At 30.9% G+C, this 14,090-nt stretch overlaps 1 protein-coding gene across 1 annotated transcript in view; it reads left to right on the plus strand.

Annotated features, from left to right (window-relative positions):
- Window positions 1-8,515: 8,515 nt before the first annotated feature.
- The window catches only part of LOC140436139 (ATP-binding cassette subfamily C member 4-like), a 48,261-nt gene continuing 42,686 nt past the window's right edge, over window positions 8,516-14,090 (plus strand). Inside the window, exon 1 of the mRNA XM_072524846.1 lies at window positions 8,516-8,701. Coding sequence (XP_072380947.1) covers window positions 8,625-8,701 — 77 coding nt within the window. The 5' untranslated portion in view covers window positions 8,516-8,624. The remainder of the gene's footprint in view (window positions 8,702-14,090) is intronic.

A 14,090-nucleotide genomic window follows, 5' to 3' on the forward strand; every position in this document is an offset into this window, starting at 1 on the left:
GATTCAGACAGATTCAGAAAGAAATAATTATATACCGTATAATCGAATAATTTATAAGAGTATGATTAGTTACATACAGTAACGCAGCCAACGTATCCCTTATCCGGCAATATACATTTGTATGCTCCACTCACTACTTTTGATTATGAACATTTATTCTGTGCGATTGGTATTATTTGTTGTTCGTGAATTTGTGAGGTAAGAATATCAAAGGTGTAAGATATTTACTATGAATGTTCATATTTTAAGGTTATGTTATGGTTTGATTAAAACTTTTTTTTATTTTTTACTGTATTTCAAGGTATTTTGTTGTTGTTTTTATCGAGATTATTTTAAAATTAATCAATAAATCACTGAATTTATTTACGAATTTAAAAAATATTTAATCTTTTTTAGTACTAGTGATTTTATCCCCTAAAAGAATAAATATATTCGTTTTCTCGTAGTTTAAATAGTTAATAGCAGTTTGGTTGTCATTACTGAAAAACTTAGTAATACTAGATATCTTCAACACAATGTTGACTAGCCATTATATGCCCAGATCTAAAAAATAAATTCAAAAACTATTACAACATTCAAAAAACATTTTTTGAAACATTCGTTATGGCAAGTTGAAAGGTTTCCACATAATGTTATATTACAACTTAAACTACGAGAAAACGAATATCTTTAAACAGGATAAAATTACTGGCAACGAAAAAAGAATAAAACTTTAATTTAAATATTTTTTAACTTCGTAAATAAATTCAAGGATTTATTGATTAATTTTAAAATAACCCCGATAAAACAACAATAAAATACAGTAAAAAATAATTAAAGTTTTAATTAAACAATAACACAACCTTAAAATATGAACATTCATAGTAAATATCTTAATACTTTGATATTCTTACCTCACAAATTCACGAACAACAAATATCAATCGCACAGAATGAATGTTCATAACCAAAAGTTCTGATTTATTCTTCAAACAATTAAAAAAAAAAACAATTTTTTCAACTTCTTATGGGACAAATACATACAAATTAGAAATTTTTGTAAAGGTTTTTAAAATCTCCGCCCATTGTCACGTCAGACTTAGGTAGTCCATTGAAACAATTGAATTTATTTTAACACCTGAACAAGCCGTGGCGTAGTCAACAAACTTATTTGTATAATGTTTTGGAATATTTAATAGACGGGCTTTTGATCTACCGACATATTATAAATATAATTGAATGTGAGTGATACTATTTAATGTATGAATATGTTTGTATTGTATTTTGTATGTAAAAAAGTTTCAAACTTACTTCCAAAGATGCTATTGCTAGTCATTTTTTGTACTTATTAGATAAGTAAATTATATTTTTTAAAACTAGTAAATTATATGATTTAATACTTTGGTTTTATTTCTTCCTCTTTATAATCGATAACTAAAAATGAAAACGAAATCTGATTTGACCATATACATAACAGAAAATTTACGAAACTAATAAAACATATTTGCCGTTTAAGACTATGGACATCGACACGTACCTATATCATTATATAAAGACGACGACCACTACAATTTATGAACACATAGAAGGCATAGAACTTTCAAAAGGTAAACGGGGTATTCTAGTATTAATAAATATGAGAAACGTGAACAGTGTATCAATTTATTATTCTGTAACGTTACAAAACAAAAAAAAACAGAATATACTTTGAATTTGGCTACCCCTTATCATAAACAAAAGAATGGTCATCTTTAACGTCCATTATTATGGATCATGTCATCAAAGAAGTGAAAACCGCGGGAGGAGGTTATAGAATTTGCAATATATAATTTAAAATAATTTGCGATGCTGATGATGCGGTGATAATATGATGAGGATTACTGTAGATGTTTGAACTAAGTAGTAAAGTAGTTAAATATGATTATCTCTGTCCAGAAAAAACGCAGTCTAGGACAATATCAAGAAAATCCGGAAGATTTAAGTTAGCAATTTAAAATAAAAGTGTGAAATTTAAAATGTCCTTTAAATCTCTAGACGCTTATATTACAAAAAACACGAATTTACAAAACCTGTGAAGATCTATTATTATGACTAGACTTCTGCAAATATGCAAATAAAAATGTAGAAAATATGCACGTGTTTACCCGAAAATATGCAAATATTTTACAAAATATGCATACAAATAAATAAAAAAATCGTAAAATAGTAACAATTTTATTTAAAAAAAAAGTGTACATAACTAAATATTTCCTACTATTCATTAAGATTTACATTTATTTTAAGTAACTACATCATTTTTAAGTATGAATAAACTTATTTGGAATTATGGTAACAATAAATGACCAAGTGGTGTTCAAAATTTTCTAACAAAAACTTGTGGCTTCTGTCTGAGTACATATATTTATATATGGAAAAACTTCGTTCAACATCAACTGATGTAATGGGAGCATTTTTCAAACTAACCAAAACATTTGGTTCTAAATTAATTGTTTCCGAAATATTTCCAGCTAGAACACTGACTACTTCAGAAAGAATATGGTAACCTTTATTTTTTTCCATAGTAGCTTCAAATTTTTTTAAAATATCTTTTCCAATATTACCTCTAACGTTCCGACAACATGACGCAAATTCTTTTATTAATGCTGTACTTTCGAACAATGACAGTTTTGGTGATTCTAACTGAGTAATTGTTTTTTGAACAAAACTAAAATTTGATTTTATAAATGAAAGTTCTTGTTGAAGCAAGTTACTCTGAAAAGTTTGTTTAGAATCCAAAAGAGATTGGGAACTTTCATCTGTTAACGTATCAATTATGTTCTTTATTTTAACAAAATGATCTGCATAAAAATTAGCTGCTTCTAACCATGTTCCCCATCGCGTTAAAATAGGTTGTGGTGGAAGAGGAATGTTAGGTAGCATTTCTTTATAAAGTTGAATTCTTATAGGAGATTTAAGAAATACTTTTTTGACACTGGATATCATGGTATTTACAAGAGGAAACTTTTTTCGTATTTCCTCTGCAACTCTGTTTAATCCATGCGCTACACAAGTAACATGTATTAAATCTGGGAAAATATTTTTAAATTTTGTCCTGCTTTCACCATATAAGGAGCAGCATTCGATAAAATAAGCAGTAATTTATTAGAAGGAATAGTTGTCGGAAGAAAAAAAGTTGCTAATGTTTCTTGTATAAAACGCGAAATTGTTAAAGCATTTGTTTTCTCAAGTTGCTGGCATGAAATAAGATGAGATTTTGGTAAGGTATCTTCTTTAAGAACACCAATCAATAAATGAGCAATATACTTTCCTGGGGAATCAGTGGTTTCGTCTACAGATATGTAAAAATAATTATCTGCAATTTCTTCCTTAATATTAATTAACACCGACGAGTATAGCCCGTTCACATTATTTCTTCTTAGAGACCGATCACTTGGAACATTAAGTTTGCAATATTTTTTTAGAAACGAACTAAAATTTACATTTGCTAATTTTGAAAGCGGTATGTTTGCAGACACTAATGCGCGACACAAGTCTTCATTAAAAGTTTCTTGCTCATCTAATTTTTTTGAAGTAGATTGGAAACATTTAGCCATTGAAGTTTGATGTTTTCCTCCTATTTTTCCTTTTTTTGCAATGTGTGAAGCAGTTCTCACATGTTGGTCTATCTGAAATTTCTTCTCACATGCTATCTATAAATAAAAATAAAAACCTTTATTTTAACCCAACCTTTAAAATATAAAAATATACAAGGTGTTTTTGGTTAATCAAATAACTGGTTTGGAAAAAAAAACACTCGCTAAGTGTTTTAAATGCAGTATTAATCCACAAATTAGTTTTTGTTACTAACCATTAGTACATCATATAACTTATTTTAAAATTCAACAAAAGTTTTTTTTTTGTTAATGCAATTACAATAAAAATAATTGTGTTTTAGAATAGCTGGCTTCATAAAAAAAAGTAAAGATGAAAAATTTTTCTAAATACACACCATTGTATTGTACCATGGACAATTTTTTCTCACTAAAGGAAGCTATTTTTCATTTAAAAACAACCTACGAGTACTAAATTTCAAGTAAATACGTTTATTGGTTTTAAAGTTATTGTTGTTATTAATTAAAAGAATTTAATTTTTTTTAATTTTAACACCCTGTATCTCGAAAAGTAAATAAGTTTGACCCCTCATTAACTATATCGTTTTGTTCAATTTTTCGAGAAGTATCTACAGTCAAACGTTGTAAGTGTCATTTGGAAACACCCTGTATGTATGAAATATTAGATATTTAATAGAAAATATTAGATACTTACAATTTTGCCACAGACTGAACAGTAAATTTTTCCCATATCCATAGACAGCTCTTTATAAGGTTTAATCCAAGTTGAAGCACTGGTTGTTTTAGGCATTATAAAATCACAATCTTCCTTTTTGTTACGCACAACGAGTGTTTACGCTTTGAATATCAAAACAAAAATTATTTACAAATCTGAGCATCAAATTAGAAATGTTTAGGTACCTAATTCAATAAACTGGGAGATTTTGGAAAATCCCTAAATTAGGAACAAAACTATTAGCCGTTTACCTGCTGTTAAGATACAATAAATTGTAGATAGATTTGGGGATTAGATCATAAAATGCAAATGAGCGAACCCTTAGCGATTATCCAATAACTGAATGCCTCAGTGACCGAGACTTTCTAAGAATGTTGAGGGCTACTTAAATTGATCTTCTTTGAAATTGTAAATGTTTTGTACATGTAGAGATTACGTACTTAGATCATTTCTTGATTAAAATGACTACAAAATTTTATACAAGAATTGAAATAAATTGGTATGTTTAAAAATTTTCAAATACAGTATAAAAATCTGAACTTTTATGCACTTTATGCAAACTTTTATACAAATATGCTAAAATATGAAATATTTGCATAAAATATGCACAATATGCAAAATATGCAATATACATATTTGCCGAAGTCTAATTATGACCTATTCTATACCCCAGAAACACGAACAAAAACAACTACTACTAAGGACGACGGAAATGAAGACCCTAAGATCAATTACTGGTAAAACACTTTAAGATAGAGTGAGGAGCAGCAATATCAGGAATAGAAGCACCGATACAGAACATTCAAAATGTTCTGAGAGTCAAAAAAGAGCATTGAGAGACTACAGTGATAAAATGGATGATAATAGATTTGCAAAGGAAGAGAAATCGAATACCAGCATACCACTCACAAGACCCCCCCCCCAAACGCTGTTATCAAAAGTACACGCTTCTAACACTAACTATGATGAGTATGTCGAATTATTTTCTGAAGAAAAAGTAACGCCATAGCCGAAAGAAAACTTAGCTGGAAAATAAAAAACCTGTATAGTTCACCGATATTAACAAAACCATTACAAAAAAAAAAAACATGAAAACGTCAAAAGAAAAATTCAGAAAACTGAAGTGGAGAAGTCAATTAACAATTATACAAATATGAACATGCATAGAGCCAAGTCTTGGAAAATTTCATAAAAAAACTCTTAGATTTATATGGCTAGAATAGATCTTAAAATAGATGGCTAGAAAGCCTAAAAAGTTCCTACCTTAATGAATGAATCAGATAACGGAGGACAAGAAAATTCTTAATGAATAGAAACAATCTGTAATAAAAATTCTATATAAAAATCAGCCTATGGCTGATACTCAGGCTTGAGGAACTATCACCATTTAATATTATTATAATAATATTATTATATTATTATATAATATTATTAATACTTGATGTGAAATACTTTTGTGGAATTATTCACAAAAATGTCAATCACTGTACTAATTACACAATTTGTGAGACAGATAAAACATAATATGTATATATATTACACTAGTGATTATATATACACTAGTGTATATATACATATACTAACCGCTAACCGCGGAAATCTTTTCGAACATATATATATATATATATATATATATATATATATATATATATATATATATATATATTACAGGATCCAACTTGTAATGTAAATGTAAATACAATACATTTTGGAGACGGCTGTCGTCGTATTGTGCCTGTCTGTTCTAGACGACGATCAATGGAAAGAAATAATGGTCTTCCTGATCTATTTCGATTATTCGATTTGGATATTTTTTCGCATAACGCCTTGTAGCTACTGCGCTATTTCCTTGGCATTTACCTATAATTAACAAATTACCAATATTTATCTATCTAAAACATAAATTATTATTGTTATTTTTTAAAGATATTCCTGCCATAAGAAAGTCACATGTCCAATTTCATTATAAAAAACAGTTTTCGATATATTGGAAAAAATCTATTCTCTTTTTATAACTTCAAATGGGTAACTTTTTTTATATGCACATTTGTACAAAGGTAAGTTAGGTTCAATCGAACTATTTTTGTTTTAATTTATGATCTACCTTTTTGTTATTATTGTTTTTTCATTTTTTCCCTTTCTTTTTTATGTAATGTTTTAAATATTTTTGTTTCTTTAGTTTTGAATAAAAGTACTTACAAGGACAATTTGGACAGTTCAATTAAATAAATTCGAATTTTTTAGGTTTTTTTAAGGTTAAAAAAATATCTGCATTGGGTTATTCTCTGAGCGATATTAATCGGTGATATCAGTGATCAAAAATCTATCCAAAGATAATATGCTTAATATTATTCAGTTTTTGATAGCTGAGGGTTTTCAACGAATGTATTTTAATATGAAAATAAAAATTTAATGGAGCTACTTATACATATGGAACATATACATATACATATATATGTACATGGTGTGAGAAAAGAAGCGGGCGGTCAAATATTTCGCGAAATTTACATCGAATAAAAAAACTTAAAAATACTTGTTTAAACACAACCTCCACCTCATCCTATGGGGGTGGGATGTGGTGCAACTTTAAAATCTTAAATGGAAAACCCCATTTTTCAATTCGGATTTTGCTTGAAACATTTTCTCTCTTCAATACTGCCGCCCCGGAGGGAGTGTAGTTGTCATCGTGATGTTATCTATTGTCCGTCTTCAAAGATCTGTCTCTGGTCATTTCCTTTAACTCATACATAGGTCTTTTGTACACTAATGTAATTTGATCGATCTATCTTGTTGGGGACCTTCCTCGTGATCTTCGGCCGAACATGTCCAAATTATTTTAATTTTTGGAGCTGCACTTTGCTGGATAGCCGTTCCCAAATCGTTCTCAAAATACAAACTAATGTTTGTATTTTGAGAACGATTTCCGAAGTGGAAATTGAAACGTCAATAAACGTATTTTAACCTTTAATTGTGACTTATTCCCATTTAAATATAAATTAATTAACTCAACAGTTTCTTTAATCTCAATTCATAAAAAATAACGGAATAAATTCTTGAATGCATAAATGAAAACAACTACATAATTAAAATTATACAAAAGACTATTAAAATTAACTGTGAAATGAAATGCTAAGATCAAATTTATCTCCAGGGAGAGTAAAAGTCTTACAAAAATAAGAAACGAACAGAATTTAGTAGGAAACAAAAACGAAATTATTAAGACCATTCAGAAATTATGTTTAGGTATACAGCTATTTTCCACTAATGCACAACAATAATAAAGATAACAAAGGTAAAATCGGAAGACTCTCCATATTGGCATAGACGAGCTAAAAGCAAAGCTAAAACAAATGAAATATAATAAATGTCAAATACAATACTCATACTCATCTAATTTATTTCAGTAGCTAGTTTCAACTAATTTTTAAAATTTAAGTATTTTCCACATTTTTAGAAATTTAACTGTCAAAATTTTACCTTTTTTTATGTCATTTTAAAGTGGAAATATACTTTCAGGTTTCACTGATGATGGCCGACTGGACCGAAAACGTTTTGGAATAATTGTAGATCTTTTCGATAAAATTTAATTCTTTTTAATAAGGATATTAAAAATAAATAGGATAATAAAAAAAGTCGAAGTGCTGTGAAAAACTAATAAAGAATTAGTAATTATGAAAGACTATAAAAATAAGGAAACTAGAATATCTGGGGAACATAACTAGAAGAGAAAAAGCTTCTTAGGATCATTATGAAAGGTAAAATTAGGGAAGAAAGAAAGTATATTAAGTAGGTAAATTTTCTGGTTGAGGAGTCTTAAAGAATTTAACTGAAGCTCAGTACAGTTATTCGGAGCATCAGCTAGCAAAATATTTAAGCATATTTATAAACATAACTTTAAGAAAAATAGCTAAAATTATTTTTGTAGAATTTACTTTAGTTTACATAGGAATTTTTGCAATAAGTAAATTATTTTTTTGTATATATGTTTTTCAGCATTTTAAAACTTATTCTACTCCTTTGTTTCCGACTTAAATATCTTTGTAATGTTTGTTATACTATACAATACATCATATTTGAAGACGACTGGATACCTTGTCATGGAAATTTTAAGGATGTAAATTTAGAATTATTGTTTGTCTTTTAATCTTCAAATATTTATCATCAACTTACATTATGTCTATTTTAATTTTATCTATCACAAATTTAATATCTAAAATGCATTGTCTTATACAAAAACTGAATTTAATCATTGTTTTAAAATGCCGTATTAATTAAAGGCACTTTCCTTTACTAGAATTTCGTGCACAACAGTTTTTAAGTATGGACCACAGTGAAAAAGTGGACAGGCAAACCAATCCTCGCGAAAAGGCTAATATTTTGTCTGTTTTAACTTTTTTGTAAGTATTTGGTAGTGTCTTTCGAGTTAATTTTTTCTTCATCTATTTTTAGAATAGACATTATTTGTACATCCTTATTATATTGTTCTAAAATATTTTCTTGTGAATTAACCACAATTTAAGTTTAAAATATGTTTATTTCGACGTTTAATTCGTATTTTAAGAACCATTTTCGAAGTGGAAATAGAAACGCCAAAAGAAAAACTTTGGAGATATTAGGTCGACTTGTCCAATTCCTTTCTTAATGGGGATGTGATTTGTATTTTCGTCTAGTTGTACTATCATACTTGCATTTTCATATACCTATATTAAGTATGGTATTAGTTGCCTATATTTCGAATCTACACTGAGTTGGTACTCAGTTGTCTTCTCTATCAGTGTTCTTATTGTCAACAGATGGTCTGATGTACTGTATCTTTTACGAAAGCCAGCCCGTTCAACCGGTTGGTAATTATCCATTTTGTATGTCAACCGATTGTTAATAATTCTCATAAATAGTTTGTAGACTTGACTGAGCGACGATATAGGTAATATAATTCTTTAGGTCACATTTGTCCCCTTTTTTGTGTAAGACTCTCGCTCCAGTCTTTAGGTATTTCGCTTTTGTGGAGACATCGATTAAATAGCTTTGTTAGTATAGCGATTGTTACTATCTTACTTGTTTTTAAGAGCTCGGCAATTATACCGTCATGTCCTGGACCTTTTTTTTTGACTCTTTTAAAGCTCTTTCTATTCCGAATCCCTCTAAATTTGGCATTACCTCTGATCTCTCGTTTTTTATTTTTCTTTTGACGTTTTTCTTTGTTGATTCATTAGGCTGGCTTTGCGAGCTGTACAAGGCTTTGTAGAAGTCTTCGACTATCTTTGTTATTTTATATTGGTCTTTCTCTTCCTTATTCTTGGTGTTTTCAATTTTTATAATTTTTTGGACACCCAATGTTGGCGTTAGATATTTTAGGCCTTTGTTGTTTTCAATGACTTGTTCCATTAAGTTCTCGTTTCATTTTTTATGTCGCGTGTTAGTATTTTTTAATTGTTTTATTAAGTTTTTTGTTATTAAGTTTGTTTTTCGCTAGTAGTTGTCTTCTTTCCTTCACTAGTTGTTTAGTTTCGTTGCTTATTTTCTCTTCTTTAGTTCTTGTTTTCTTTGCGACCTGTAGTCCAGATTCGAGAAGGTTTTTATTTATGTTTTTGTTAATGTCGTCAATTGTGTCTTAATTATGTGAAGGATCTGATTCGAACTTACCCGCTAAGACCTTTGGGAATTCCTCTTCATGTATTCTTACTATGAAGCCATCTATCCGCGTTGTATTTTTAAAAATTATTTTTTTCTCGTCTATACGATGGTCACTAACAGTTGTTATGTTGTTTATTGTTGTGACGTCCTCAAAAAGTCTTTTGTTGTTTGAGGGATGGTAGTCTATTTTATTTTTGGTAGTTCCGTTAAGTGAGATTCATGTTTTCGGTTGAGTTTCTTTTTGTAAAAGGTATTCAAAGCATACATGTTATCTTATTCTGGGAATTCCAAGTTTTTTTTTGTCTTGCGGTTCTTGTGCAGAAGTTTCCAATCAAAGCAATCTTGTTTTCGGAGTCTGAATCTTTCTTCGTAAAAAGTATTTATTTCCTCATCAGTTGCTTTTTCAGTTGGAGCATAAACCTGAACAATCTTTATTCTGGTCTGAATTGGAGTCAGTTATCAACCACTAAATAGAAAAAAGCCGAGATTGCAGATTGGCTTACTAAAAACACATTTAAATGGACCAATTTTGAAAATCGAGTTACTAAACTTAGCACGGTGTTATAAAGATAAATATATTAAATATGTAGTAGATGAAATGGCGCGAGAACGAGGCGTAATTGTAGTTCGATTGCCGCCATACCATTGTGAGTTAAACCCGATAGAATGTACAGTACAACGTCGTTTAACCGGACTAACTGGGACCGGAAGCGATCCGGTAAATCGAAAATCCGGAAATATAATATGATTAATAAAACTACATGTGAAATGATAACTTACTATATTTACACCCTATATGATTTACGCGAGCATTAGTTTTTATTTACAAAAAAGTCATTGATCTTCCTTTGTTTTAATTTTGTGTGACGTTTCAATGCGGCACGATTACGTAAATGTTTCAGCATCATTAGTTCAGCTGACGTGGTATCTTGCTGTTGCTCCAAATACGCCATGATGTTGTTCAGCTGTGACGTCGCGTCCGCGTGTGTCATCTCTGGCCGTGGGCTGTCTCCCTCCGCCTCGCCCTCGCTGTCGTCTGCTTCCTGAGTAGATGTACACGCTGCAATTATTTCGTCATCTGTCATGACACCATAACCTCCCTCGTTGTTATCTGATAACCAATCATTGACGTAATCGATATCAACATCGGAACAACCATCAATTCTTGCAAACATGCCTAATAATTTCTCTGCAGTAACAGTGGTTTCATCTGATTCACTTGTGGTTTCATCTGATTCACTTGTGTGTGAAGTGCCAGCATTCATTATAAGGCATATGTTTGGCCACACTTTTTTCCAAGACTTTTGAAGAATGATTTTTTTTACATGATCCCAGGCGTCTGTAAGCATGTAGATTACGTAAGCCATAGCAGTTAACCGATCCTTGCTTTTTTTGTAACCCTTGGCCGATTCCTCAACTTTAGAAGCCACAGTTTTGCTCAGTAAAATACGATAAAACAGTCCTGTTTCGTCCGCATTGTAAATTTGGTCAGGTAAGAGGTTCTCAAAAGAAATAATTTGTTAAAATTTGTGCTTACATCGTTCACTGCCTGTCTGATCATTAGAAAGGCTTTCGCCAGTGACGGATAATTGTCGGATGCCATGCCGATTTTTGAACCACTCTAGCCATCCCTGGCTAGCTGTAAAATCTGGATTTGGTAATTTTTTGTTTAAATTTGCCGCTTTCTAAAACAAAATCGGCCCAGAAATAGGGACACCGCGTTCTCGCTGAGCACTATACTACATAAATAATGCCTCGTCCAATAATTCATTTTTAGCCTTTTTGATAGTTCCTCTACCCTGTAAACTGTCTTTAGATATCATTTTGAAACAAAAGTCTTCAATATTTTTTTCAATTTTTTTCCAGTCGGACGCAGTTGATGTCCCTACACCGAGCTCTGGAGCAGGTTTACTTAAAGGTTCGCCCCTGTCGATTCGGTTCAACGTTTCTAACTTTTTATCCATTGTAAGCACATTTCGTTTCCGTTTCGACGCCATTTCAACGCGCACACGCACACGCTAACGCACGAATATCCGATCACAGTGTTACAAAATATTCACCGCATAGTACGATAGCAGAAAGGATGGTACGAGCAGACCGGGAAATCGCATTACATACATATATACAATTATCAAAATTATTTTTTTTATTTTTTCATTCCGGATTGATCTGGATAATCCGGACATCCGGATGAACGAGGTCCAGATTAACGAGGTTGTATTGTATGTGGGCTCAATAATAATGAAGTAACAAGGAACAATGATAGTTTCAAATTCAATTATGTAAATAATCTGCTTAATAGTGAAAGAAGGGCAGAATATGTGGAACCATGATAACTTCATTGCAATTACCATGGAACCAGTAGTTGTGGATCTAGGCGAAGAAACAACTGATGAATCTAAAGATGACATAGATGGCACAGATTGGATTATGTATACTGTTAAAGTAGGATCTTTTTAGCCTGTCGCATAAGTAATAAAAGTGTCTGTTCAGATTTGCCTCAGATAGTCAGCGGTTCTCAAATTAAAAATGTACGGTTTTCTTAATTTGATAATACGGCATTAGGGATTTTTTTAATAAAATAACTTTGTATTATGTTTTATAATAATTGAATATCATAATGTAAATTGATAAACATTGAGTATGCAATATGCAGGGTCATTCACGCAGCATATTGGTTAAAAGTTTTCAAAGTTCTGGTCGTCACTGGTTTCTGCAAACTTGGAATAATGGGTTATGCAAAGCATTCTTTATTTTTTAAATATTTGCATTCTTCTAGCACTTCTGGTTGTACCGGAAGTCGCCATTAAGTTTCTTATTTTAAATAGAAACTGTACATTTTGGTATTTTTTTTAGAATCTACGTAAAATTCTGGATCGATTTTTATTAGGATACCATTCTCGAAAAAATAGCCGTTTTTGAGATATTTAAAGTTTTTGAAAAATTTTTCATATTACACATGCAACTTCAAAAATTAATATTGTGGTTAATATTTATGCTGAAAAAACAAAAATTCTTTTTCAGCGTATACTAAACTCTATTTTTATTTAAGCATAAAAAAATTTGCCAATGTTAATACTGGGTGTTCAAAATTTTGTATTATATTTTTATTTTTATATATCTAATAAATATATCTATAAAAATATATATGTATCTATATAAAACAAAGACTTATTCCTACTTCCCACGCACACCTTCCTAAACCCACCGAGGTAGGTTGTCCTCCTGCGGTACAACCAGCCCCGGCTTTCCTCCGCCCCCTGGTCTTTGGAGCCAGGTCTCGACTATTTCGCGGTATCCCCCGTTAAGCAATGGGAGATTTCCGTGTATTTACATTTAAGTGGTAGGTTAGTCCATTTGGCTTTATCACTACCGGTCAAAGCAATTGTTCGGCGATCTAATGATGGTTGTGTGTGCCGATACTTGCTTTCCCTTTTCTGCACCAAGTGCAGTCGAGAGCGAGCAAGCATCGAATCCTTTCATCCGTCGTCTAATACCCAGTCATTCGTCCAGTCATGTCCTTAATCTACCTTACTTGCTAATCTAATTTTTTTGGTGCTTGCATTCAAGAGCATCGTGCGACGTGCCTCCGGCTCTCTCCTGCATGCGGTTTTTGTTTTATTTTTTGTTTTTTTTTTTTGGTGGTTTGGTGGTACCCTTTTGTGTTGATTTTTCTATCTACGTCTTAATCTATGGACAGGTATCATCACTATCTCACTCGCTATCCGATTCATCTGAATCTTCATCATTACGAATAATTAAAGGTCTTACTTCATCAATAACTTGTTCTATTTCATATGACTCTAAATTTTTTTTTCAGTATGCTCAATACATTTCCGCCATTGTTCCTCATTGACTTGGTTTAGTGCATCTTGCCAGAGTTGTAAAACGCTGGCTTCGTCGGTGGTCTTACATGCATGTTTATCATAGTAGTTTTTAGTGATGCCCCACACCAATTCAATTGGATTGTACTGGCAGTGATATGGTGGTAGTCTTAGGACCTCATGACCATATTTTAGTGCCATTTGGTCAACGACAAATTTTTTCTCAGTAATGTGTTCTTTGCCCTTATTTAATAATTCAGTTTTTAAAACTAGATGTTCGTGTTCTATATTTTTCTCCGACAGCCACTTTCTTAAGTCTTCTTTTTTC

The sequence above is a fragment of the Diabrotica undecimpunctata genome, chromosome 3, assembly GCF_040954645.1.
Source record: "Diabrotica undecimpunctata isolate CICGRU chromosome 3, icDiaUnde3, whole genome shotgun sequence".
In the NCBI taxonomy this organism is placed as follows: Eukaryota; Metazoa; Arthropoda; class Insecta; order Coleoptera; family Chrysomelidae; genus Diabrotica; species Diabrotica undecimpunctata.